Source organism: Chanos chanos, chromosome 5 (assembly GCF_902362185.1).
Source record: "Chanos chanos chromosome 5, fChaCha1.1, whole genome shotgun sequence".
NCBI lineage: Eukaryota > Metazoa > Chordata > Actinopteri > Gonorynchiformes > Chanidae > Chanos > Chanos chanos.
In genome coordinates, this window is record NC_044499.1 from 19,253,764 (window position 1) to 19,280,224 (window position 26,461).

The 26,461-nt window shown below is 41.3% G+C and overlaps 3 protein-coding genes across 3 annotated transcripts; 2 read left to right on the forward strand and 1 right to left on the reverse strand.

Moving 5' to 3' along the window:
- Window positions 1-4,612: 4,612 nt before the first annotated feature.
- On the forward strand, window positions 4,613-7,251 carry elovl1a (ELOVL fatty acid elongase 1a). The gene is made up of 7 exons (XM_030774466.1): window positions 4,613-4,673; window positions 4,961-5,151; window positions 5,283-5,363; window positions 5,512-5,568; window positions 5,694-5,799; window positions 6,405-6,544; window positions 6,943-7,251. The coding sequence occupies exons 1-7, from the start codon at window positions 4,613-4,615 to the stop codon at window positions 7,249-7,251; spliced, it is 945 nt and encodes a 314-aa protein (XP_030630326.1).
- Window positions 7,252-8,544: 1,293 nt separating this feature from the next.
- cdc20 (cell division cycle 20 homolog) lies at window positions 8,545-11,241 on the reverse strand. Its single transcript, XM_030775799.1, has 10 exons — window positions 11,046-11,241; window positions 10,767-10,909; window positions 10,565-10,667; window positions 10,303-10,428; window positions 10,001-10,197; window positions 9,802-9,896; window positions 9,266-9,500; window positions 9,050-9,175; window positions 8,837-8,954; window positions 8,545-8,711 (listed from the first exon to the last, which is right to left on the reverse strand). Exons 1-10 carry the CDS (start codon window positions 11,239-11,241, stop codon window positions 8,545-8,547), a joined length of 1,506 nt encoding a protein of 501 aa, XP_030631659.1.
- A 2,109-nt stretch (window positions 11,242-13,350) lies between these two features.
- Window positions 13,351-24,256, forward strand: cc2d1b (coiled-coil and C2 domain containing 1B). The gene is made up of 25 exons (XM_030774013.1): window positions 13,351-13,408; window positions 13,911-14,031; window positions 14,217-14,358; window positions 14,610-14,713; window positions 14,859-14,972; window positions 15,673-15,819; window positions 16,056-16,356; window positions 16,836-16,969; window positions 17,525-17,603; window positions 17,944-18,060; window positions 18,374-18,531; window positions 18,798-19,013; window positions 19,560-19,689; window positions 20,211-20,383; window positions 21,198-21,323; window positions 21,431-21,489; window positions 21,615-21,731; window positions 21,968-22,041; window positions 22,376-22,434; window positions 22,581-22,632; window positions 22,904-23,003; window positions 23,294-23,384; window positions 23,633-23,755; window positions 23,860-23,909; window positions 24,002-24,256. The coding sequence occupies exons 2-24, from the start codon at window positions 13,966-13,968 to the stop codon at window positions 23,869-23,871; spliced, it is 2,694 nt and encodes an 897-aa protein (XP_030629873.1). The 5' UTR covers window positions 13,351-13,408; window positions 13,911-13,965; the 3' UTR covers window positions 23,872-23,909; window positions 24,002-24,256.
- The last annotated feature ends 2,205 nt before the right edge of the window (window positions 24,257-26,461 follow it).

Below are 26,461 nucleotides of genomic sequence, written 5' to 3' on the forward strand. Positions count from 1 at the left end.
GCCCAGTTGTGCCCACTGCTGCCTTCATATCTATATCTATCTATCTATCTATCTATCTATCTATCTATCTGTCTATCTATCTGTCTATCTGTCTAATCATTTATATAGAAAAATTTATATATATGTAATTTCATACAATTATATAACTTGTTTTGTTTTTAGGGGAAATTTTCTCAGAAGCTCCTATAGGAGGCCAGCAGGTTATGTACTTATCTGAACCAAAAGAAGGCATGCCATCATTCATCTGTGTAGAATTTTCCATGGAATGAGAACCTGAGATCGTATTGGTCTGTCTTTTTTTTGTACCCTCAGAATATAAGTCTTCCACTATAGACATTTGACATGTGTTTGCTCTGGTTAGTTTAAATGGATTTCTTCCAGTGTGATCAGTATGAGTTTCAGTGATGCTATTCAACAAGTAACTGCAGTACCATTTGCCCCTATGTGCTAATTGTTTTAGTGATCACTTCTAACTATTTTTTGTGGGGTTTAGTTTGAAAACTGTTATGCGAGTGAAAAATTACCAGTGAACTGATTGCTTATTTGATAGCGCTGATTATTGCAGTAGGGCTGGGTTTGCTTGCTGGTTCAGAAGTAGCAGTGCAGCTCTGTACGCAGAGACTCTATTGTCTCTGTAAGCATCGCACATGTTGAAGGTGACAAGTAAACAAGGGCGTTTGATGTATGTCTCTATACCTGTCACTGGCAACCTTTTTAAAGGAGTTTAGAAGACCTTAAATCCCTTATTCTAATTCATTCTCTCGTTCTCTCTCTGTGTCTCTCTCTCTCTCTCTCTCTCTCTCTCCCTGAAACTTTATTCTGTCCTGAGTGGAGTTTCTGTATTTGCAATCATCTTCTGCCGCAATGCAGATGTTGTCCTTAATTGCATTATAGCAATATTTAAAATTCATTTGTATAACTTCCATACAAGTACTGCCGCTCATTGTGTCATAATGAAAAGCATGTTTTAAAGGGTTTAAATTGTGAGGATAATCCACTGGAACCAAATATGTAAATAATTCATAGTTGGAAGCAGGCAATGATAGATATGTGGAGAGGAGACTGTAAACAACTTTGTGGAAAAGTTTTCAGTGCAGGAAACATTGTGCTTGAAACAAGTTACATAACTCACTGTGGTGGCGAGAAAAAAAAGGAGAATGATGGAGGGAGATTTGATTTGTAGTAAACAAGAAGAGTTAATGTTGTCAACTTCTCATTGTGTATTGCTTGCAACGTCTTTACTGTTATATCAACAGTTTTGCCATGAATCCTTGTCTGTGTGTGTGATGCCACAAACACAAACAATGCGTGTTCCCCATGTGTCTGAGGAAATGTACCATATGAATGATGGTACCTTAAATAAAAGGACATTTTTTCAAAACCACAATATATATTTACTGAAAGGTTTTCAGAGGAGAGCTAGCTACATGCAGTCACACAAATAAAAAAAAAATCAAAGTTTAAAGAAAAATATTGTAGAACCGTAGCTGAACAGTTCACTGTTAATCTTTTATTTCAGTAATGGTCGTTTAGTGAGCTTCATTGTGTGTTTACTGCTGTGCTGAAAACAAAAAGTGGAAACATGAGTTCAAGTTGAAGTTTAGACATGGGTTATGTAATTAATGAACCTTTCTAGGGCAAATGTTATCTGCTGATATCTGGATATAAACTTAGAATGGCAAGCCCTTGACAGTGAGTGCCATTCCAGGGAAAGTTTTGAAATTTTGCAAGCCTACACAACTTGCTTTTGCTGAGTGTGTGTGCTTGTGTATATACATGCATTGTGTGTGTGTGTGTGTGTGTGTGTGTGTACAAAGTGCTCTGGAGTTCATGGCCGCCTCCCTTCCATCTTCCACCTGCATTTGGATTCCCCTCATTCTTTTCTATAAGCCCCCCCCCCTTTCCTGATGGCTTGGGCAGGGAGCAGCTACTTCACACCCTTTCAGTGTTTGACAAACGGGTCAAACCAGTGCTACTGGAATGCACTGAAACCGACAAGTGTAACCAGTGCGTGGAGGTGGGAGCAGACTGAGTGTTTGTGAATCAGTCACATTTAGCAGGCTATCTGAAGCATTGACAGGAAGAAAAAAAATAACAGACTCATTCATGCAAAATCTGTAGTTTCACTGAGAGTGAAATGATTGAACTGTCACTGACTGTAACTGTCCATGTATACCATGTATAAGAACCTCACATTTCACATAATGTTAAAGATAATCTTGTACAAATAAAATCAGTTATGGATATGTGTACAGTAGTACTGTATACAAATTATGACAAGTGTGAATATTACCAGGTATCAGCAAAGACCCAGGGCCTGTGCAAATCCAGTTGTTTCAGTGGAAAAATCATGCCAGGTCTTTAATAGTTTTTGGATGTGTGTATGAACTGGGAGATATCAGTCATGCTCTTTCTAGACTGGCTATGCACCCATACTGATTCTGGCCGACCATAGCTGAACAATGAGCCATTTCATTGGCATCGCCACCGATTTCTCGCCTACGGCTCCAGAATAATAAGAACCTAACTACGCAGAGGCCCTACGTAAAACAAAGCCATTTGCTTTAAGGAGCTGGTTCCAGAGGTTTGGGATCGGTGCCAGAGGGTGGACCTTGTCATCCAAACACAGGGTGGGGCCCAGAAACCGGGGGTGGGTGTTGTCTCGCTCTGCTAATGCTCCGGTTTAAATTGGACTAGAGAGGGTTGCTCAGATCAGGCCTGTCATTTACTCACACAGTCTCCCATTCGAGCACATCTGGCGCTGCTCCCTCTCTTCACGCACCGCTGGCGAGAAAAAGGAAGAAGAGGAGGATACCTTCCAAACACCGACTGATCGAAAAACAAGGATAAGGGCATAGATAGAAGTAGCCTCAGGTTCATTCCTCCCTCTCTCTCTTTCTCTCTCTCTCTCTTGCTTTTGGCTCATCTTTCTAGCTGTGTCTAGTGTGGCTGTGAAGTCACTGAAGAGAAGGAGAACTTTGCTGACTGGACAAGCGGCTGAGGTTGAGACTGACTCACAGATGTTTGTTATTACTCTTGATTAGCTGAGTCAGTGGAGCTTCAGAGAGTAAGTACACGGGTCTTTCTCGGGACCATTTTTGATCTATGTCATTTAACCTTCACTTTTGGCCATTAGGGTCTCTGCCTCTAGCCACATGTTTTTCAGAAGTTAGCTTAGGATTTAGACAACTGTTTCTCTGCCTTTCATTTACCAGTTTATGGCAAACTCTATAGTAATGTCAGTAAGCAGAAATATTAGGTTAGTTCCAGTCTTGTCAGTCTTTTTCTCTGACTGGATGGTAAGACTCTCTCCACCGCACCAGTCTGACTTGCTCTGCATTAGTCATATTGCCTGTTGGATGGCTTTGTAGTATTATGAGATTTGTGTGAGAGAGCATTGGTGATTTTTTTTTTTTACATCTTTGTTTGGTGTATTAAAAATCCCATTTGTTCAGATGATGCCATGTAGATAGATACTTCTATGATGTATGTTATACATTTGATACACACAGTACGTAGGCGTGGCAGTTTGGACAAGGTTTGGAAGCAGCGGACAGTCCCGCTTTTTTGTCCTAAGACATAGTTAAAGGAAAAAAAGGTGTGGATATGCATACATATTACTGAGCTTTCTTATAAAATATCATTTCAAAGCCCCAGACTGTGGAATAAATCACGTTTTGTTTTTTTTCTGAAACATGTCAAGTAAGTATGCTACACTTTAAAGAAATCATGCCCAATCAGACAGGAGCTAATGCTTCGTTTTGCTGATCCTACCATCCTTCATTGTTCAGCTAAACTTTGACCCATTTGCGAGCAATGTGCTAAGAATGGGATTGCTAAACCTTTTGTTGTCACTGACATGCACTTAAACATGCCCTGAGTGACTCACTTGGTGGAATGTCTAATTGTCGGGGTGTATGCTTTTGCCTCTCATCCGTCTTAAATCAGCTGCTCAGTCAGGGCCTTAAGATAATCGTGTGACTTCAGTTTGTTCTTTCTTGGCATCCCCTGACTTCATGACAGGCGGCATGACCATGATAATATTCCTGAACTGACCAGTTAAGTAAGGGAGGGAGAGATCTTTTTTTTTTTTTTCAGGTGTGGCACTGAAAGATACTTCCCCTGATATCAGGGCACGTCACCAGGACATAAACCTTTCGTGCTTAACTGCTGATTACTCGCGTATGTTCTCAGTAATATCCATTGTTCTGGACCTCATACACAAGAGCTCACTGTTTGAGCGGTTACAATGTGCGAGATCTATGTTCCTAAGCCCCCCCCCGCCCCCCCCCCCCCCCCAGCAGTTGGTTGCTCTATTTTCTTTGTGTTTGCCAGTACATTGAGCTCTCGTGCAGGATAAAGCCGCTCACCTGGCCAGCTGTCTCCTGTTTGTTTTGGCAGGGGTGACAGTGTTGACTCAGAATTTCTGTTCATCTGATAGCTGCAAACTTGCATCTGTTTTTCAGCAGCACCGATCTGCTCTGTCTCATTGTCTCTGACATTGTATCACTGCCATTTTGATTTTGACACATTATCCTCTTTCTCTGTTGTGTGTGTTGCAGGGTTGTTTGGCTTTTTTTTTTTTTTGACTGTTTGAAGAAGATAAGAGAAGATGGTGCGAGAAGTGATTACCAACATCGTAAGGTTTCATGACTACCTCTTGAGGAGAACTGGTAAGAGCATCGCTGTTAAGAGCCCTGATAATCACATTGAAGGAGAGAAAAAAATAACCTGTAATGTAAAAGTTTGACATCATATCCTTTTGTATATCTGTTAAGTTTATATCTGGATGACATTTGTTAGTATGGCGCATGTCTCCTATGAGTCCTTCATGGACATGGTGCTACAAAAAGTGTATTTACAATGTGCGTCACCTAGATATTACAAAGTTAATGAGTACTGGACATTAATCAGTATTTGTGTGATTTTATTTGTTCATTTATTTATTTATTTTTTTTAGATGCCAGGGTTCGGGACTACCCACTGATGCAGAGTCCCATCAATATGACCCTCATCTTGTTAGGATATGTATTTTTCGTACTGTATGCGGGGCCACGTTTCATGGCTAATCGCAAACCCTTCCGTCTCAACACTGCCATGGTCGCGTACAACTTTGGCATGGTGGCCTTTAACGCGTACATCGTCTTTGAGGTGGTGTATCGCTCAATTTCGTCCCTGTACATGGAAATCAGAATTATTCTCAAAGAAATTTCAAGTGTGGATGTCTTTAGTAAAGCAAACGGACTATTCTAAAAATTATATTCTGGTTATTCGTCCAACAGTTTTTGATGGCTGGTTGGGGCACGACCTTCACCTGGAGATGTGACCTCATTGACCCATCCAGTACTCCTCAGGCCCTCAGGGTAAGCTTGTTATGTAATGGCTAGTAAAATTAACTAATTCATGCCAGTTATTAAAAGTGAAATGTTTTTGCTATTACTTTACAATACTTTTTTATTACTTCTCTGTGTCATATTTGGCCAATAATGTGATCTTCTCTCTTTTCTCCAGATGGTGCGAGTAGCCTGGTTGTTCTACTTTTCTAAATACATTGAACTATTGGATACGGTAAGCATTTGTTTTTCTTGACTGTCTTTGCAGATCAACTTCACAGTTACGTAATATATTTTGAATAATTCCTTTTTTTTTTTTTTTTTTGCATTGGAAATAACGAGACCTTTACTTTCCCGCAGGTGTTTTTTGTCTTGAGAAAGAAACACAGTCAAATCACGTTTCTCCATGTCTTCCACCATTCTTTCATGCCATGGACTTGGTGGTGGGGTATCACTCTCACTCCTGGTGAGTTTCCACTCACAGTGTTATAACACAGCCTATATTATACCATGCTGGATTACCAAGGAAAGGAACCTGTTTCACAATTGTATGTTATGTAATTTGGATGTTTCACTCTCAGAAGCTCTTGGATGTTACGTCTTAAAATATTTGTGGAATCCACGACGCTGATCTACCAAACTTTCAATTAAATTAATAAGTGTAACAGTTGGAAACCTCAGAATGTCAGATATGTCATAGACCCAGAAAAACCCTGACAGAATAAGCTGTTTGGTACGCTGCTTTCAGACACTGAATATTATAAAATTCCCTGCCTAAAGGCCAATCCCACCTGATTATTTGGATCATCTGGGGCCGAGACTAGATGTGAAAGGCACAGCGTCAAGGTTTCATGTAAATGCAATATTTGTCTGTACTGTTTCTGTATTGATGTCATCTGTTTGAGGTTACTGTCTTCAAACCATGTGCGATGAACACAGTAAAATGAAAAAAAAAAGAAAAGTCTTTACTGAAAGTGGTTTCACAGATGCATTACTGAACTTTTGTATCAGTGCTGTTAACTTCATCCCACAGCTCACACTTGACATTTTTCTCTCATTTGAAAATCCCAGCTGGTGGAATGGGCTCCTTCCATGCCATGGTGAACGCTACAGTCCATGTAATCATGTACACCTACTATGGACTGTCTGCTGCAGGACCGCGCTTCCAGAAATATCTGTGGTGGAAGAAATACATTACTGCTATACAACTGGTTGGTATCAGGTGCCTTAAAGAGAGTGTTGAATGTAGTTGTTTTTCCTTTTTTTTTTTTTTCTTTCCTGAGAAATTGGAAAGCAGCCATGGAAAATTGTCAATTTTATATGAGCATCCAATACTTATATTTTTAAATGAATGGCTTAAGCTCCATGCACTTTGCTGAAAGAGCAGCTGTCTTTAACAGATTGATAGACTATTAGACCCTTTCTCCTCTTCATATTGATCACTGACAAGAACAACGCCAAACATTTGTAGTTCAAAAGAGCGGCACAGGTGTGCAGAGGACTGACAGTAGGCTGTCTTTTCAAGTTTTTATCTCGGGTTGTGTTGACATGTTCCCCTGTGCAACAAACTCTTTTAACGACCTCTTTTTCTGTCTCTTGTGTTCAACAGACCCAGTTTGTGCTGGTGTCCATCCACATATCACAGTACTACTTCATGGAGAAGTGTGACTACCAGGTGCCAATCTTCATCCATCTTATCTGGATGTATGGCATGTTCTTCTTTGTGCTCTTCTCCCACTTCTGGATACAGGCCTACACGAAGGGAAACCGACTGCCCGTTTCCCACGTGGAGAAGCCCAAGCAGAACGGGTTTACCAACGGCCATGCTGTATCAGTGCCAAACGGCACGTACCTGGAGAACGGCAATGTATGCTACACCAACGGATTTGCTCAAAACGGAAAAGTGAAGGAAGTCTAAGTTTCGTCAGAGAAACTGAAAACAGCCGTACGAAGACAGGACTCGCTAGGTTTTGCTTTGGATTCTGAAGAGAAGACATATTTTGTTGTACTCATTCAGTTTTTCAAAATGTATATATTTTATATTTTTGTTCACTGGAGATGAAATGACACAAATGGATCCAGTAATTGGGTCCCCTTGCCCCACACCTTTATTTTTATTTATTGATGTTGGGGAACACTGTTCACGGAGCACAATGCATGAAGAGAAGACCTCCGTTGAGGTCAGATTCACTGATGTTGATCTGGAATCCAGGTTTTACAAGCGTGAGACTCCTTACTGTTCATGAGCGTTGTAGTTCTCAATCTCCCAATTATTACAGCTGTAAATAAATCATAACACAGAATGGGGGGGGAATTGTTGATGTCAACTTTGTTTGCTTTTTTTTTTCCCCTCTCCGTAATTTAACACAAAATAAACCTTTTTATATGAAAGGTCATTGTATCTAGAGTGCTCCATTCCAAGAGTGTTGCACAGCTAAAGCATAATTTTCTCTCAGACAATTTTGTATCAAGTAAACAAACATGTAATGATAAATTCAACACAATTGGCCCTGTGGTAGTTGAGTGTAAAAAAGGATTGATACAAAACTACAGCACACCAAGCTTTTTAAACCCCTTGGCAGCAATGTTTAAGATCTCCAGTGCAGGTAGTTTGACCTGTGGTATACTTTGTGACCGATTCACAATCTTCTGATGTGAGCCCGAACCCAATTTTTACACTACATCCTGTTCACCCTCCAAAACTCTGCATGCAGTATTTTAAAGCTGTATTTTTACTTGATACTTACATGGTTGGAGTTGAACAGAGAGCCAGATTTATGCACGGCAAAGGCCATTTTCAGACAGTCATCAGTTAAAATTTATTTGCAGAGCTACAGTCTCACATCTACAGAGCATACACTGAAAATATTCTGTGGTAACTTTCTGCCCTCTACTGACAAATCTTTCAGTTCTTATTGTGCAGTCTTAAGAGTTGAAATTTTCAATGAGTTACATTTTTGCATTTGCTGACCATTCCTTTGTGTCAAGGGACTTAAATTTAAAACTGGAGCACAGTAAATCACATACACACTTTCAAATACACTTAACCATTTCACTTCTCAGGTAGAGACAAGCAAACATGAAATCAGTGACAATACCCCAAGTGTAAAAGGACAGAATCAAAACTTTATTTAAACCTTCAAGAGAGACATTGCACATAACTTAGTGAACTCATAATTACATTAAACTAAAAGCATCAACAGAAGTATGTTTATCTGATGGGCTGGTGAATGATGCTGCTGCTGGTGGACTTAGTCTTCTGTTTGACAGGATCCTTCTCAAAGCTCTTCCACAATCTGACTGTCTCATCAGCTGCCACAGAGGCCACAGTAGAGCCATCTGGGCTCAGCGTCAGGTTCAGAACTCGACCTTGATGTCCTTCAAAACATAAAAGGTAAAGCCATGAAAAGATGAACCGGACAATGGCATGTTAAAATCAGTTTCACAGATCTTGAGTGTTTTACAGGATTGCCAATGCAAATAACCCAAGTTAATTAACTTACCTGAAAGTTCAGCCACTTTAGTGAGAGACGGGTATTTCCAAATGACAATACTATCATGTGCAAAGCCGTGGCCAGAGACTAACTCTTTGTAGTTAGGTGCAAACACAAGAGAAGAAATCTGTAAAATATGCAGAAGAGAGTCTCAGTAAAAGCATCAGTAAAATCTCAGTAAAAACCAAACGTCAACAAATAAATATAGAGGCATAATCACACCTGTGAGTTGGTGTCCCAAGAACTAATACAGGAACCACTGTTGACATTCCAGATGCGTATGTGTCGGTCGCTCGTGCCGCCACCAGACGCTAGGATGTTTTGTTGCCATGGGCACCAGGCTAGAGCCTAAAACAGAGCACAAGTTATAAAATAAATGATTTAAAAAAAAAAAAACCAAACATTTTAGACCAAGCACTGAAGATTAATGGTATTCACCTTCACAGCTCCTTGGTGTTCACTGAAGGACTGGACTGCGGTTTGTTGGTTGCCATTACCCTCCTGAACACCCGGCCAAACGTAGACCATGTTGTCATTGCCTCCACTGGCCAAGTACCTCCCATCTGGAGACCAGGTAAGTCCACAGACTTCCTGAGAGTGCCCATTCAGAGTAAAGATGTGATGGTCTGCCACCCGCACGTCATGCTGGTGAATGTGACCCGACCTGGAACCACTGTGCAGATCAAGACGGGGGGGTGAGGGTGGGCTTATACCATTAATGATATAAAAGAGGGGGGACATCTGAGAAGGATTAACAGCTCTCAAACATGTTTACAAAATTACACCAGAGAAGTAAAGGTCTTCAAATGCAAAATTGAAGAGCATGACACTGAGAGGAAAATATTTGCCCATTGAAGCGGTAGCGATTATTCATTTAAGAGTATGGCCTCACTCCTCTGATATCAGTCAATGACAATGAACTAATCTTTTGCTTCATTAAGACACAACCTGAGTGCTTGACTGGTTGCACTCACCTAGACAAGATATAATCATTCCAGCTCAGGCTGCCAACTCTGGCCGTGTGGCTTGCCATGGTGCGAAGACGCTTCTGGTGTTCCACATCCCATAGCTGCCAAAAAAGAATCAGTTCAGAAATACCAAGTTAAATAAGTGAACAAACAGGTGCTCGATATATACAACCCAATCGCTTCATGCCTGTGCCATAGTGTTTACCTGTACTTTACAATCACTGGTGCCAATAGCCAAGAAGTTGCCCTCTTTGCTCCAGGAAACTGAGCAGATGTAGTCCTCCTCCTGTTCTACTTTCATCAGCAGAGTAATCTCACCCTTGGCAGCATCCCACAAGTACACAGTGTCTTCAAGCGCGACGGCCAGCAGGTTCTGTCTGCCCCAGTCCATCAGGTTCAGATCTAAAACACAAATTGTGTATTACACTGAATTAATATTCAAGTGAAAAACATGCAAAGTCCAAAGGAAGCTTTAACGATGTAGCACAATCCATATAGAGAACTTACAGAAATCATTTCTGAGATCAGGGGCATCAAGGATTCGGTGAGGCACAGTGGAGATGTATCTGCTTTTTTTGATCGAGACAGGGGTTGGTGCCTGGCTGTAGAGAACCTTTAGGTTGTTTTGGTAACCTGTGGTTGAAAGTGACTATAAATTCAGTCTCAATCCATCAGGATTCCTGAACACAGTTCAAGGTCTGGAAACGATGAAAATCCAGTTGTGGTAATGTCTGCTCACTCACTGATAAATCTAAAGAAACATCAATACCTTCAGGCGCATTAAGTGGCTTCCCTCCAAGGTGCAAGATCTTTGCCTTCTCGACATCATAGCCGTTGAGTGTCACTGACCACGCTTTTTGACTCTCCTTCTGCTGCAAAAATGTTTGAGACATACAGCAAGTTAAAAAAAAAAAACAAGTCTGTCCAAGGAAACTCTGAAAACAACTCAAGGTTAGACAAGAGAGACTCACAGCTGGTTCATTAGTCTCATTCACTGGTTCATTTTCCTTTGAGAGAAGATATGTTGCCACTTCCATCTGTTTGTTATTTCTGGACGGGATAAACCGGTCACCTCCTACCTTGGAAGGTGTGCACTGAGTCTTTCCATTTTTTCCTGCAGGCAGAGGGACCACAAACTATCAAACTTCCAGTCAAATGTCCATATATGGACATTTATTGAACTGCAAAGGCATTTGAATTACTGCTTGGTGTCATCAGGTGGGGAGTGTTAGTCTCAGGATGACCTCTACCTGGCGTTTTGCCTGGGGTCCTAGACATGCTGACTGATCTGTTAGCGGATTTGCTAGGAGAGAGGACACTTGTGTTGGCAGAGTTACATGTCGATGCACTGGCTTTCCTCTGCCATCTCGCCATCGGTGCATTCGTGATTGGCATATCCAGCTTCAGGATGTTATGAATGTCGCTCTCAAACCCGAACTGGGCCATACTGACATGAGATCCAGAAATAGGCTAATGCATAAAAGTCAGGTCTGGTAAAGAAGAAACAAAACTCTATATTTCTACATGCCACCACATTATTAATCGTATGTACATCAAAGTTAGCACACAATAAATTGCTACATTGTTTCATTACACTACAGTGAAAACGTAATTTCATTATATATCACAATCCAAAATCTGAGATCGTTCGATTGATTAACCAACGTGGTTGACAAACCGTAATCTCGAGTAGCTCTTGTTCTCAAAACAAGGAAAATTGCAATTTTCACCACTTACCCGAATAAAGAGATAACGATTATTCAGGAGCGGAACGCAAACAACAGATTTGGTATCGCACAGCTCCTATGAGTGGTTACAAAAAGTTTACAACACACGGTCTTTGAATACTCAGGTGGGGATTGTTAACCGATGAGGAGACATGCAAGTTTAAATGACTGAAATGCAAGGTTGTGATTGGTTAATTCAAAAAAACTGTACCGTTACTATAGCAGCCGAGGCGAGTCGTTGTTCTTGATTGGCGATTCTCAATGCTTACGAATGACGTAGGCTTCTTCCTCATGAGGTTCAGTGCTGACCCGAAACCAATGTTGCCAAGTCCCACGATACTGCTGACCAAACTGCAGGCCTTGATGTAATGTTGTTTGTTGTGGATTTTCTTATGTGCATGCAGTGCTAGATAAACGCTAGGCGGAACAGCAAAGTTTATAATTCTATGCTGGTAGCACACTCTATGAAGTCCATTGACGTTGTTGCCACCCAGTGGCATGAACTCAAACATTTTATCCGTATTACTGAATCTGCACTTTCCCATGACGATTTACATATCAAACGTTGTGAGAATGTAATAATAAGCGAGAAACATAAATGCTGGTGAAACCGTCCGTTTTGCATTCATAATCTACGTGGACAACTTTTCTGATGGGGGTTACGGGAGTGAAGCCAGGACTTATGTACAACCACAAAGCCTATGTTCCGGAATATAACAGTATACGAAACGGAAGCGGTTTGTTTTAGCCCCACGTTCTACAAAATAAAACGTTACCACAATGAATATGTGGAAACGAAGAGGATTTGTCACATATAGACCCAGATATAAACGCTATACCTATAGATATCTGTAGTTATGACCAATTATTTGATTATTTCCATGACTTTACAAATGGAAATCATTTTAGCGTGAAATTTGAAACTAAGTTTTGACAAAAGTAAGGTACAGTTTAACTATCGACTCGAAATAACATCTGTGTTTATATAGTGCAATCATGCTTAGTTTGGTCTTTTTCACACACAACCACCAGACTGAATAGGTCAAAAGAACGCACAGTCACACACAAATAAATACCCGTGAAAAAAGATAGCACTTTAATTTCTTGCCCAAAAACAATGGTGAAGCCGAAGAGGGAAACAGAGATACGCCTTATTTTCTGACTGGTTTCTATATTTACTTGTGCATGTCCCAATAAAGATTTTTTCGCTGGATTCACTGTAGTGTTGCAGAATTTTTCATGGCAACGCAATGCTGTTGATTCAATCAGAAACCATTTGCCCACTCAATTTAATATTTAAAATATGAAAAGGGGGAGGGCATATTTCATACCCGCCCTCTGAAATGCGTTATAGGAGGATCGAGGTCCTTATACACCAAGAATGTCTGGTCTTTTGCTCCAGATTCAATAATAATATAATCGAGTACCTTTGTACTGTCCTCGCTGTAAATCTTTTCTGTTAGGACTTTTATTCGGGGTGAAGAAACGGTAGCCATTTTGTAAACAATCTATTATTGCTGCCTTCACGTTGTTTGGCTTGGGTTGGGTCAAAATTGCGTGAGCAGTGTGATTTTAGCCTGCAAGAGAAGAAAGCACCAAGCGGCAAGTTATTTTTTACTAGGCCTTTTTTTATTATTTCTATGTAACTCTTAGAAATGATAATGCTGAACTTCTAAATGTGGTGATGTGGTCACAACTTTCTCCTTGCTTCGTTGAAGATTTGACGGATGTTAATGGGAGTCCCGTGCTGTCACACAACCAGGAACTGCTACATCTCAGATGTATGTGGTGTTATTGACGCAGCAAATGCCTAACCACATAGACTAACAGTTGCTAACCCATTTAGTGACCTGACCAGATAAACGGACGTCTTTTTTCAACTTCAGGTAGGTTGTTGTCATGATAGGTTTTGGTCGTACAACAAACAGCATGCATGCATACTAATTGTGTGAGCTGGTGAGTAGGAAAACGAAACTAACCGGTAGATGAGACGACAGCTCTAAGCTCCAAGTATTTAGGAAACTGTAAACTAGAATGCCTCCCGTTTGCGAGCTGGCATTTGCACGGACGAAGCATCCTTATGATAAAGTTATTGACGTATCCACTTAGTCGATCAGTGTAAGTTAGCTGTTTTATGTCAAACCAAAGTCAAAGTAGCAAACGTCTCAAAGTTGTTTGGAACCATAGGTCTACAGCACTGACTTCTGTTTCTAGATGTCGAATAAGTTGAGCGCTTCTATTAGAGGTCCTTATAAAAACCATCTGTGTTTACAATGCTGGTCAAAGTACTTGGATCGTTTATTTTCTTTGTATTTATGAACACAGTTTAAATTGAATCTGTCTTTGTGTGGTTTCCCCCCGTGTCTTCACCGTTTACTCTGATGGCAGCGTCCTCTTATTCATCGCGGCTCAAGTTCGTTTTGAGTCTTTAAGGCTGGAAGAGATGTTTGGCAGAAAAAACAAACGACCACCTGCGCCCAAAGGTCAAGGCGCCGCTGCCGCTAAACAGGTTAGTTTGAATACTCTACTGGCTTGACCCGCGACAATGCTGTAAAACTGTAAACCTTCTGAAAGCAGTATGCAGCAACTAACAGTTTCCACTTGGAGAGTTTCCTACATCCCTTTATCTCATAATACCATTCATTGAGTCTAAATATCCAGATGGACGTTTGGTGAAGTTCAATGCCATTGCAGATGGGGCTGTTTCTTGATTTCAACCCAGAGGACATGATGGTGGACATGGACCAAAATCTTGATGATCCTGATTTAGAGGCTGAATTCGCTGCTATTGTTGGCAAGAAACCAGCTGCCAACCGAGCCAAAAAGGCAGCCAAATGTAGGTGCTGGTAGAATAAGAAGTCAAGGAGATCTTGTCTCATTCATGGTTTCACACTCAGCATTGTTACATCTGGCTTACATGAAAACTCTTCTGTATTCTGTTGTTTAGCACTTATGTATTATATTTGCATATAATGTAATTCTGTATATGATTTTGTGTAGAAGAACTATTATATTACTTATGACATGTTACTTATTAGGCATATATCAGTCAAATGCGCTATTTGATAGAAAAATCTTCCATTACAGCCCCCTTACCAATGGAGGATATAGAGAAAATGGCAGAAGCCTGCATGAAAGATGAGTATGAAGATGATGATGATGATGACCTGGAAGACGATGAGGATCTTTTGGTGTGTTTTTATCTGTTTTTTCTTTTGTCACCACTTTTGTCCTCCTGCCACAAATGTTATTTTCTTTCACATAACGCTGGCTTGTGCAAGGTTTTAAATGCCATTTATGTGGTAAAATGTTTTGTCAACTTTTCTTTGTCATCAGGCTGAGCTACAGGAAGTTGTGGGTGAAGAGGAAATGGAGGATTCTGGAGCAGAAACACCCACCTCTCTTGTTGCTATAGAAACACCTCCAGCAGAACAAGAATCTCCACAGCAGGTAGGTTATGAATGAGTTTTTTATAGGTTATGTCTGTTACAGGAATGGGATAAAAGTGGTTAAGATTTGTCGGGTCAGTCGTCGTTAGGTGTGTTAATATTTGTTCGATTGTATTACGACTTTGTCCTTAGATTTACAGTGATTTGCTTCCCCCTTTGTCATAAGGATTTTACTGATATTTTTGGTCATGTGAGATTAATGGGGTTTTTTTGTCACTCCCTCGCCCCCAACCCTTTCTCATGTCTCAGGAAATGCAAATAAAGTCCTCTCATTTTAATGGACTGTTCTTGCAAGATAAGGGTTATTCTTGTTTAGGTCATTTAGATTTGCTAAACGGATGCATTTCTTGTGATCACATTTACTGTATGCCAGTTGACTAATTAACAATACGTGTTTACTCACTCCCGTCATATGACGTGCTGAGGTGTAGGGGTTATTCACAATTTTAAAATAGTTAGAATATGTCCGTCTGACAGTGTCATGTGACTAGAAAGGCATTTCACTGTATATTGACAGAGAATAAAGATACATAAGGGCTTAATGAAATACAGCCCCTCCACTTTTTCCCCCTCACAGACACTTTTGACACCAAAGAAATTGTAGGATTTTCTTTTTCTTTTTTGGCAGATTGGACATGGCAGCGATACGCTTTTTTGGATCAAGTTACACAGTAAGGCTTTGTTTTCTCTTCTTCCCACAGGAATCCAAAGCCCCCCATGTCCCCTCAGTCCCGGGTACTGTGGAGCACACGCTGGAGGAGAGAATAGCTATGTACAGAACAGCCATCGGCAACGCCAAGGCCGCGGGAGAGGCCTCCAAAGCCCGGAGATACGAACGAGGCCTTAAGGTTAGTCGGACACCTGATCAACTGTCCAACACGTTTACTGTCGAAAGAAATCTGTCTACAGAAAGCCTACCGAACCACAAACATGTCCCGCCTTTTTGAGACTTGACGTTGTACATAAAAGCACAGAATTTATTTGGGGTATTGATGGACAAGGTTCTTGATTTTCTTGTTAGTGTTTGTATTGAACGTTGTTGTAAACCTGTCTCTGCTTGTCTTGACTTATCGGTCTGGCTCAGACCCTTCAGGGCATGTTGGCATCCGTCAGGAAAGGAAGGAAGATTGACGAGTCAGAAATCCCCCCTCCCGTGGCCACAGGCGCCTCCAGCCGCTCCACGCAGCCTTCACCGGGAGCCAAGGAGCAGGAGGCCTTGGAGCAGCAAGGCGAATCCGACAGCGCGGTGGAAATCTCACCTGTTTCCATAGAGCCGTCTCCCAGCAGTGAGGAGGAACCCTCCCGCACAGTCTTGCCAGCCCCTGGGAGCACCAAATCAGCAGCAGAGGAGGAGCATACAGCCAGTACTGCAGAGTCCCTGACTGGTTAGTCAGTTATCCTCTGTAGACTGCTACAGATAGCCCAACTGTTCAGGGATATATTCTAGTGACTCGAAAGTTGTTAGTGAGAGGCCTGTGTGAGGAGGAAAGGCAAACGTAAATAAATAAATAAAATAGAAGTTGCATTTTAGTAACATGTATCTATGTCAATAGACTGTGTTTCTTCTCTCTACGATTTTATTTTGTTACATTTTTGAAGAAACCTTTGCATACACTGTTCCGCTTTTAATATCACTTTTAAAAGTAGAACGGCGAAAAAAATAAATCTCACAGCATCACCTGTAGACACACTTTGAACTCTCCTTAAGTTTGCAAGTGAAGTTTTTACAGGTTCACTTTGTACAGGTTCGGTTTGGCCCTCTGCTGGACTCCTTTACGTGTTGACGTGACTGCCATTCCACAGGACGGTTTATGACAAGAACTATGTTGTGCCTCTTCTTTTTTCCCCCTTTCCTGTAATTCAGCTGCGGAGCCTGCGAAAAGTCAACCCACTAAACAGATTTTGCTTGAGAGGCAGAGGGAGTATAAAATGGCTGCTCTCAAGGCAAAGCAGACAGGAGATATTGAGCAAGCGAAGCAGCACATGAAGAATTTTAAGGTAAAAAAAAAAAAAAGTTTCACTTTTTTTTTTCTCTGATGGGTCAGTGATTGAAAGTATTCAATACATTTCTAAAAGTCTTGCCTGTCCTTTGAGCTGGAATTTAAGTGAGAGTCTGTTGAGTGTATAGCTTTTTCATTAGTATGTTTCCTGTACAACAACTTTTTCTTCTGCCGTATGTCAGTGTGTAATGATATAGGTGTCCTGTTTCATTCGTTTTCTCAGTTAAGAAACGTTTTTCATCACTTCCACTCAGTTAGACTCTGTTGAACTAGTTCCGCAGTTTTTTCGCACTTTTGGGACATAAAGAAAATGCTTTTTCTCCACAGAAAATCGCAAATTTCTACAGAATAGTTAAGGTTTGGCTTTGTTTGTGCATCACGAGAACATAAGCTTGCCTCTTTGTCCAGTTCATCTACTCAGAGACGGGATCTTTTTTTTTTTTTTTGTAACATCCCACTTTAACAAAGTTGCCTTAGCTATCTGTGGCATTCAGGGCTCGTAGGACGCACACAAAGGGCACTACTCTTCTGTTGTGGCTTGTCGTTGGCACAGGGAATAGAAACCTTGATCGAGAGTCTGGAGAAAGGTCAGACCGTGGATTTAAGCAAACTTCCCCCTTCTCTCTCAGGAGGTAAGGACCACTACCAACTAGTTTGCACAACTGCTTATGTCTATATGGGAGAGAATGCAAATGCTCATCAAAGATTTACATCACGTAAAATGTCAGTTTTGACTGAAACGTTTTCAGAAGGTTATTGGTTTAAAACGAGTTTACATTCAGTACACACTGTCATCGACTCCAGACACTAGTCATTTGTCATAATTCAGCATCTATTTAGTAAAACGTTATAAAAGATATTGCAGCATTTAAATGTTGTTATACAGTGGTGCTTTATGTGGGAAATGTATTATTGTTAGGTGTTGTTTTGAACGTATATTTCGTGTCTTTGACTGTGGTTTCCCCTGTGCAGCTGCTGCTGCTTCTGCTGGTGCTATGCGTAAGGGGAGCTCCAGTTCTTCGGGGGGGGTGAAAGACACCCCCACAGAGCCAGCGGCCAAAGTCTCACCCTCGCCATCAGAGGGACAAAGTGAGGGTTGTTTTTATGTCTAATGCCAGTAAACCTACTCTTGCATTCTTATGACGCTAATATGCCTCTGAACTTGACAAAATGTAACCAAGAGTAGCCCAGTCAAACCTGTATTGCAGTGAGCTTTGATACATATGCCTTTGGCTAAGTTTTGTGAAGTAAAAAATCTGGTTTTGCCTACCTCTCAGTTTTTCTTTCTGTTTTTTCCCCCTTCTCTTTCTCTTTCTCCTCTGCTCTGCACATATTAATAATATTGTATTTCACCTCTGTCTGTCTGTCTCTTTCTTTCCCTCTTTCCTTGACCTTACCAAAGGTCATGAGGCTCTAGCAGTCCAGGCCTCTGGACCCCCTCAGCCAAAGACTGTTCTGGAAGCTCTAGAGCAGAGGATGGCCAAGTATAAAGAAGCCTGTGCTCAGGCCAAGGCTAGCGGAGATGACCGCAAGGCCAGAATGCATGATCGCATCGCCAAGGTAACCACAGCCTCAGTGACCAGTGTGAGAATGGTACTGTAGAGGAGAAACTGCTCAGAGGAATGAGAAAGAGTTGCCAGAACTTTCCAAGAAGGACTGCTTCTGATTTATCAAAATCTAAAGTGATCAGCTGTTTGTTCATAGATGAGCCAGTTAATAATTATCTGTGTGTTTTTGTATTTATTATTATTAACTGGAATTATGAACTGGAAAAATGTAAACATGTCATCCTGTAAGATCCATATGTTGTTTTATGTTTGTTACAGCAATACCAGAGTGCCATTCGTACACATAAAGCTGGTCGACCAGTCAACTTTGCCGAGCTGCCTGTCCCACCAGGTTTTCCACCAATCCCAGGACAGGAGGCAGCCTCACCTGAACAGGGATTTGCCGCTGTACTTGAAGCAGCCAATAAGCTGGCCTCAGGTGAAGCCGAGGCAGCTGGAGATGAAGAGGAGGGAGAGGATAAAGAGCCTGAGGAGGTGAGGTCCCTCACCAATGAGAGTCTGGCCACAGATCCTCAAGACCAATATAATCTAACACACTACAAACCACACTATTCACCCCTAGTAATTAACAGTTACAGAATCAGGAGACACCATGGAAAGTAAAGATCCAGCGTAACAGTGTCTTTATATTTGTGTGTATCGTCAGTATGTTTAAATCCTAAACTCTAGAGGTATGCCCTCTACAACCCTATGAACACCCGCACTAATGTAGCATCAAAATCATATGTATCTATCTATCTATCTAGCTAGCTAGACAGATAGATAGCTAGATAGATAGATAGCTATAGATAGCTATCTGTCTAGCTAGCTAGCTAGCTATCTGTCTAGCTGTCTGTCTATCTGTCTGTCAATATATGTAAATATAGATAGATAGACAGACATATAGGTGATAGATGTCTGTCTAAAAGCAAGTAGTCAAATGAGGCAGTTTGGGTTTTTGCTAGTTGGGGAAGTGATTTGTTTTCTGTGCCCGTGTCTTTGTGTTAACGTTTATTCTCCTTTTGGCTAATCCTTATCCAGTCCACACCTGCACCTGGCGGACCTCAGAAGAAGCCCACTCTGGCGGTGCCCCCAACTGTACAGCCGCGCAAGACGACCCCGTCATCTTCCCCAGAAGGGACGTCCCTGAAAGAAGGTCTATCATCCACAGGTCTGTTCAGCTCCTCCCAAACAGTTCATGAAGACAGTAGGTTGACAGCCACACTTGCAGGGAGAGGAACATTTAAACTTAGTCAAATTTCAGAGGATATTTGCATAAGTACTTTCATATGGCTTTCCTGCCAAAATACCACTTTGCTGATAAAATCACCGTCAGATGAATCCGAGTCTGTGAAATGATCATTTGCCATTTTCCAGTGTTTTTGGTTTGCCTGAATCTAGGTCTAAGAGAAACCTCGTAGAGATAGAAGGCTCACACATACACAACATAACACATGCATTCATAACACGTCTTGTTTTTGGTATGCATGCAAATCTATTCTAAAGGTTTCAGGACATTGTTTTTTGCAGATATGCGGTGTGTTTAATTTTCTCTCGAGACCACATTGTTTTGTTTTTGGGTTTGTTTGTTTTTTTTTTCAATGGACCACAGTCAATGTGGCCGAACATGACTAATATCATTGTTCATCTGTTTTGTCCATTAACGGTCGATGACTAATGTTTCCCCATTAGCTCTGCAGCAGCTGGAGTTTCTGGAAGCTCGCAAAAAACAGTACATGAAGGCAGCGCTGCAGGCCAAGCAGAAGAACGATCTAGATCAGGCGAGACACTTCCTGCGTACAGCCAAGACGCTGGATCCCATGATAGAGTCTGTCAACAGCGGCAAGACTGTGGACATCAGTAAGGTCAGTTGTATTCAGGTGCTGGGCTATTGTAATCTACACCAGTGTTCACATACACCAGTCCCTGGGTCAGTATGTTGGTACCTGTCACGACTCGGCTCAGAAGAGGTGACAAAAAGAAGGGCAGACCACGCACAGATCTCATTAAGGACAAAGCAAATTTATTATCTTAGCAAAAAAAACACCAATAATTTAACAATTAGACTGGTAGTCAGTAGTATCAGTAGTGTAGGCAAGGTATGGATGTGTGTTAGAGAAGTGTGGAGGTGTTGAAATGCAGTAACCAAAAATCCTCATGAAACAAATGGTGGAGGCCTAAGGAAGAAAGAAACAGAAAAGAGGTAGAAGGAAGGGGAAAGCAAGAGAGGAAGGGGAGGGATGAGAGAGACAGAACCGTCAGTTCCCTTTAGGCTTTATACACCTGGAGATCAGAGCACCCAGGTGCCAAACATCAACCAGGACAGCCCTCCCACTCTGACACCCAACTGCACCCAACACAGATACAGAGTGGAGGCCGTCACAGTACCCCACCACTCAGAAATATAATTCAAATGGTTTAGTAACAGTTAAGCCTCCGATTTACTTTAGTGAGGTGTTTTTCAGGGCAAGAACCAAATGTACAAACTCAAGACCAGGTTTCCGGAGACTGCAATTGGGAAACACAAGACTGCTCTATGTGGTCGTGGTCATACTAGCTCATCCAGTCCCATTTATAAAATTTCATTCTTAATTTTCACTGTCAAACTCATTTAATCAGAGAGGCTTAGCGTTTGATATTTGTAAGGGGAATGATAAAAACTCTTGCCTTGTTGTACAGGTGCCTTCCCCTCCTGGTGAAGAGCTGGATGACTTCATTGTGATCCAGCATAGTGATGTTCAGATTTCGGAGAAAGCTGAGGAGGTGTACACTCAGCTTACCAAGCTCCTGAAGGAGCAGTATGAGGTAAAGACGTGTATCAGGGTGTATCACCTCACAACAGGGGCATTATAGATAGATAGGGGGAGGCTGATCCACAGGTGTAAATGTGAAACTTGTTCTCACTCCTCCAGAAATGTATCACCTACTCCAAGCAGTTTACTCACCTCGGAAACATCACGGAGACCACCAAGTGAGTCCTTGCTCTCTCTCTCTCTCTTTATCTCTCATCACATGCAAATGCACACAGAGGCCTTGTTGCTTAGAGGAGAAAGGAAGAGGGGATTTGCGTTCATGTATGATGTGTCTGTCTCTCAGGTTTGAGAAGCTGGCGGAGAACTGTAAGAAGAGTCTGGAGATCCTGAAGCTGTCTCAGGCCAGAGGACTGGACCCTCCCAAACACCACTTTGAGGAGAGAACTTTCCGCACCGTGAGGTCAGTCCAGCGTTTCGTCCATTTACATGTTTCTTAAACCAACATTTAATGATACTTTTAAGTAAGTATGTTTTGTTCTCAAAAAAAATGAAGCAATATATCTTTTAACATGAATATAACCTGAATTCTACCTATCAGAAAACTTTATTTCAGTGTTACATTGCCCTGCTCTCTCTCTCTCTCTCTCTCTTTCCTCCTTCGTCCCACTCTCTCACCTCCATCTTTCTCTTCTGTAGGATCTTTCCAGAGTTGAGTGGCACAGACATGGTGGTGATCATTGTTAGAGGGATGAACCTGCCTGCTCCTTCTGGTAGACTTGCTTTTCTCTCCTCAGTACACAAATACACAGACTCACAGCTCATATCACCATACCGCAGAAACAAAACACGGTCACATTCGTGTTTACTGCCCAAATACCACATCTGAAAATATACCTTAGCCTCAGAGTTAAACAAGCTGTCATTCATGCAAAAGTTTGTCAGAAGAACAGCTTTGAGGCTCATAGTTTATAAACGAGCCAGTCTGAGACTGTTTGCTGATTGTATCTTAAGAACAGATTTCTGTTGCTTCAGTGTAGTTTGAAACAGCATAATGTGGTCATTTTTCTGCCTCTGTTTTCTAACTCTGTTTCTCTCGTTTAAAAGGCATAGCCACAAATGACCTGGATGCTTATATCAAGTTTGAGTTCCCTTACCCCAGTTCAGTGAGTGCTCTTTTTCCTCCCCCATCTCAATAGCTGCCAAGAACCTGTTCAATTTATACTGAAAAATTGCCCTTTATGTGTTGTTTTTATTAGCCTCCACTGTTTTATGTCTTATACTCCAAATGTTTTTATTTATTGTGTTGTAGGATCAACCACAGAAGCATAAAACAGCAGTCATCAAAAACACCAACAGCCCAGGTGACTCCTCTTTTAGACTGTTCTTTCACTCATTCCTCCTCATTCGATATTTCTTTTTGGGGTTTTTTCTTTCTCACTTGTACATTGAAAAATGCCCTTGTGAGGCACTTTGTGACCTATGCCTGTGAAAAGCGCTGTACAAATAAATTTTACTTACTTACTAGTAAGTCTCCAACGTTGTTCTCACCCTGCCTCAGTGGGTGTGTTTGTTTGGTTTGTGTGCGTGTGTGACTGTGTGCAATGTATGTTAATCTTTCCTCTACGGTCATAGAGTACAACCAGAGCTTCACTCTGAACATCAACCGTAACCACCGTGGATTTAGGAGGGTAGTGCAATCTAAAGGCCTTAAACTGGAAGTGCTGCACAAAGGGTAAGTCCGTCCTTTTGTCCTCCCATAATCGGACTGTCTGCATCCTGATTAATTTACACAGTTAGTTAACACAGTTACCCTTTGATGATCCTAACGTCCTTAGGTAACCTGGCACAAGCCACTGCAGTCATATTGCTCTGCGTGTATTTGTGTGTGTAAGTTGTGGCTGCTGTGCAGCTCTCGATAAAGAGCGTGCTGTGTTGTCCTCATCTAACCTCAGCTGTGTATTAACAAGTGGCAGAAAATGGGTGCAGTGCACACACAGTAATGTCTTTGTTGGCCTCCGACAGGGGCTTCCTGCGCAGTGACAAGCCCGTGGGAACCGCCCATGTCAAATTGGAGAAACTGGATACACAGAGTGAAGTGCGGGAGATTGTTGAGGTAAGAAAGGAAAAAAGTTATGGAGTTTTGGCAGCAGAGTTGTTTTATTCAGAAGTTCTTTTTTTTTTTCTAAGTTTAGTAAGTGTAGCATACTTTCAGTGGCACAGAGAGTAGGTCTGTTTGGCCATAGTTTAGATATTAACAAAATTAAATTTACTTATGTGTGTGTAAGAGGCCGGGCTGACGCGTTGTGTGTATTCATCCACTAAATGCTAATTCCATAAATATACATGTGCGCGTGTGTTTAGGTGATGGATGGCCGCAAGTCCACTGGAGGTCGTTTGGAGGTCAGAGTGCGCCTGAGAGAACCACTGAGTGGTCAGGACCTCCAGAGTGTCACTGAGCGTTGGGTAGTGCTGGAGCAGCCACAGGTCAGTCTTTTCTCTCATGTAACCACACATTAGCAGTGTGAGCTAACTCTTACGTTCTCCATTGATATTTTTGCTATTTGTCAAAAACTGCTCTCTCATTCCAGGCGCTTTTTTAAAAAACAGCACTGTAACAGAAGGACCGCACATTCACGAAGTACGTGAGGTTGATGTTACCTTTATTCTGATGCCAAAAGCTTCGATGGGAGTTAAGCATTACCTGAGTGCTGTCCTTTTCTCCCCCCACAGTGATGTCAGCACACTCAGACACAGGTAGGAGATTTTGGGAGTCCTCTAGGAGCTGCTCGTCTCAGGAGCTACCAAGGTCATCGAGAGCTTTCGGCAAAGTTCAGACCCTTACGTGGTTCTTTCACGGATCCATTGGGAGAATGACATAGCTTTGGATCTGTCTTCAGTCAGGGTTTGAGGTCTTGGACCTCACAGTCCAGGTCTCTTTGTCTAGTCCTCTGGGAACATTTCCATTTAAATTACACTGAACTGACAGTTACATTAGGGTTTGTTTGTTTTTTTTCTGTTTTCGATTGTTAGCAGGTTTTAAATATTGAAACTATCACTGAGAAGAGCTGGACTTAAGCCAATGAAAGCTAACCTGACATTGCTGCTCTAGGACGCACCTATGCACTAACGCCAAAGTAATCACTGTTGCTGTAGTCCAACAAATGAAGACCTTAACCTCAGCACCTAATGCTGCCAAATGATTAATAATGTTTGATTTTTGATCTATGCAAGATGAAAACATTTTGCATTGCTCCCCCTCCAAAAACACTGTGAGGCATGTTTGTACAGCACGGTTTGAAAACGGGTCAAAAAAAAAAAAATAGGATACACTACTCTAGATGGAACAGAAGAAGAAGTCTCTGTAGATTGCCAAGTAATGTCACTGGCCAATTCATATCATTTTATTTGTTACATTAAGATAATTTAGCTTTGCCAGCCTTTCGTTTAGTCGTTCTCTTTGACTACAATAAACATGCACAATGTGTGAGATAGTTCAGACTAGTTTCTGAAACCAATCTACCCCGTTAACATCAAGTTAATGCAGTGCTTCCGCAAAAACAAAGCGAAAAATTCAGTTCTCAACAGGTAATGTCATCTCCTCAAGTGACAGTACATGGCTCAAGGCCAAAAGGAAAGAAAAAAAGGTCTCAGTAGACTGTCGTTGGTGTCTTTGCACATGAAGGTTCTGTTCTGCAGTTTTGGGACGCCTCGACCCAGCACTTTTTTAGCCACGTTTACATTTAATGTTCTATTGTGCAAATCAGATATTGTTGTGACGATACAGAGAGTTAAAGTGTAATATATTTGAGAGGTTTTTGTTTTTTTTTAAATCGGATTATTTTGCAAGCCATAGGCATGGCCTTGCAGTTCCAGATTTGCATCTGTTCTATTAGAAAACAAACAAAAAAAAAAAATGATGCAGTCTGTTTATTGTAAGCTGGCATATCAAAACACCTTGTTTACAATTTTACGGTCACGTCGTTTCAAAGTTGCGTTTATTTCCCATGGCATGTGAATTTGAAGAGAGGAAGAGAGAGAGGGAGAAAGAGAGAGAGAGAGGGAGAGAAAGCGAGAGCTGCTGTGTAGCTGTCAGGTCATCACGCTCATCTTCCATGCTGATCTTTCTTCAGTCTACAATCAGAGTATGTTTATTTGTGTGCATCTCCTCAAAAATGCTTGGAAATTTTCTCTCAACTGTTGCGGAGTGTTAAATGATTATTAAATAAAGAAACTTCCACTCTGAGTATGTTTCTCTCTGTTCTGAAAGTCCGACATCACGAACTGGTTACCATGGGATTCAAAAACAAAGCATGCGTTCTAATTTTTTAGAAGGTTTATTATACATATACTACAGGATTTGATAAAGTATGCTTTTTATTGACATTTGTAGTGTACAGTAAAGAAAACATGTACAGGTCTTTTTTTTTTTGTTTTTTGGCTTCTCATACAATTTCAATCTCTATACCATTTTCATTACTATCAGTATTTAACAGCATTTCATCTTAAATCCAGCCACTTCAGAATATAAATTATGCTTTGTACATGGTTTCAAGGTTAGTCATGTTTTCAGGCTTGGAAATACTGTCAAACTTTAAAGGAGAGGGGTTTTTTATGCGGTCTTGACCATAGCAAGCTGTTGTTTGTTTCAGAATGCATGCAAGTGTGTAGTTCTGGCATGTCTAGGTGGAGAGGACAAAAAAAATGCTAAAATAAAAAGAGAGAGAGAAAAAAAACACCAAGTATAGAAGATATTGCACACCTGAATTGCCATACAAGCAAATGCAAAATAAATCGGAGCTGCTGAAATGGTTTCGGAGAGGGGAAAATCCAGATCATCACTCCATGTTCCAGTCTGAGACAGACAGGACTAGTGTTAAGTAAAGACTGCCTGTCTTTGGGCAGTTTGTATAGCTGTTAATGTGGTCATGGGCACATATACACATAATGTATTCCTCTTCGAATAAGACAATGTGATAGTTTTATGTAAAAACAGAGCCAAACATCCTGTTTAATGGTGTGCTCAAAACCAGTCTTTAAAACAGGAATCTCTTTAAGGAAATTTCTCAGTAACTTCTGTTGTATTCAGTGTAACAAGTCACAAACAACTCCCTTGACCCTAGCAAAATTTCACAATTGCAAAGGTTAGCAGATGTCATCTGACTACGCTAAACAGTAATTTTTGATTACAAA

What these genes read in the sequence shown, in the direction of transcription:
- cc2d1b (XM_030774013.1), top strand. Translation starts at nt 13,966, where the DNA reads ATGTTTGGCAGAAAAAACAAACGACCACCTGCGCCCAAAGGTCAAGGC. An exon ending in GCGCCGCTGCCGCTAAACAG is followed by an intron (nt 14,032 to 14,216) that starts GTTAGTTTGAAT and finishes ATGCCATTGCAG; the next exon opens with ATGGGGCTGTTTCTTGATTT. An exon ending in TCCTGAAGGAGCAGTATGAG is followed by an intron (nt 21,324 to 21,430) that starts GTAAAGACGTGT and finishes TCACTCCTCCAG; the next exon opens with AAATGTATCACCTACTCCAA.
- elovl1a (XM_030774466.1), top strand. Translation starts at nt 4,613, where the DNA reads ATGGTGCGAGAAGTGATTACCAACATCGTAAGGTTTCATGACTACCTC. An exon ending in CTACCTCTTGAGGAGAACTG is followed by an intron (nt 4,674 to 4,960) that starts GTAAGAGCATCG and finishes TATTTTTTTTAG; the next exon opens with ATGCCAGGGTTCGGGACTAC. An exon ending in ACATTACTGCTATACAACTG is followed by an intron (nt 6,545 to 6,942) that starts GTTGGTATCAGG and finishes TGTGTTCAACAG; the next exon opens with ACCCAGTTTGTGCTGGTGTC.
- cdc20 (XM_030775799.1), bottom strand. Translation starts at nt 11,241, where the DNA reads ATGGCCCAGTTCGGGTTTGAGAGCGACATTCATAACATCCTGAAGCTG. An exon ending in AATGATTATATCTTGTCTAG is followed by an intron (nt 9,501 to 9,801) that starts GTGAGTGCAACC and finishes TGATCTGCACAG; the next exon opens with TGGTTCCAGGTCGGGTCACA. An exon ending in CTTGGGACACCAACTCACAG is followed by an intron (nt 8,955 to 9,049) that starts GTGTGATTATGC and finishes CATATTTTACAG; the next exon opens with ATTTCTTCTCTTGTGTTTGC.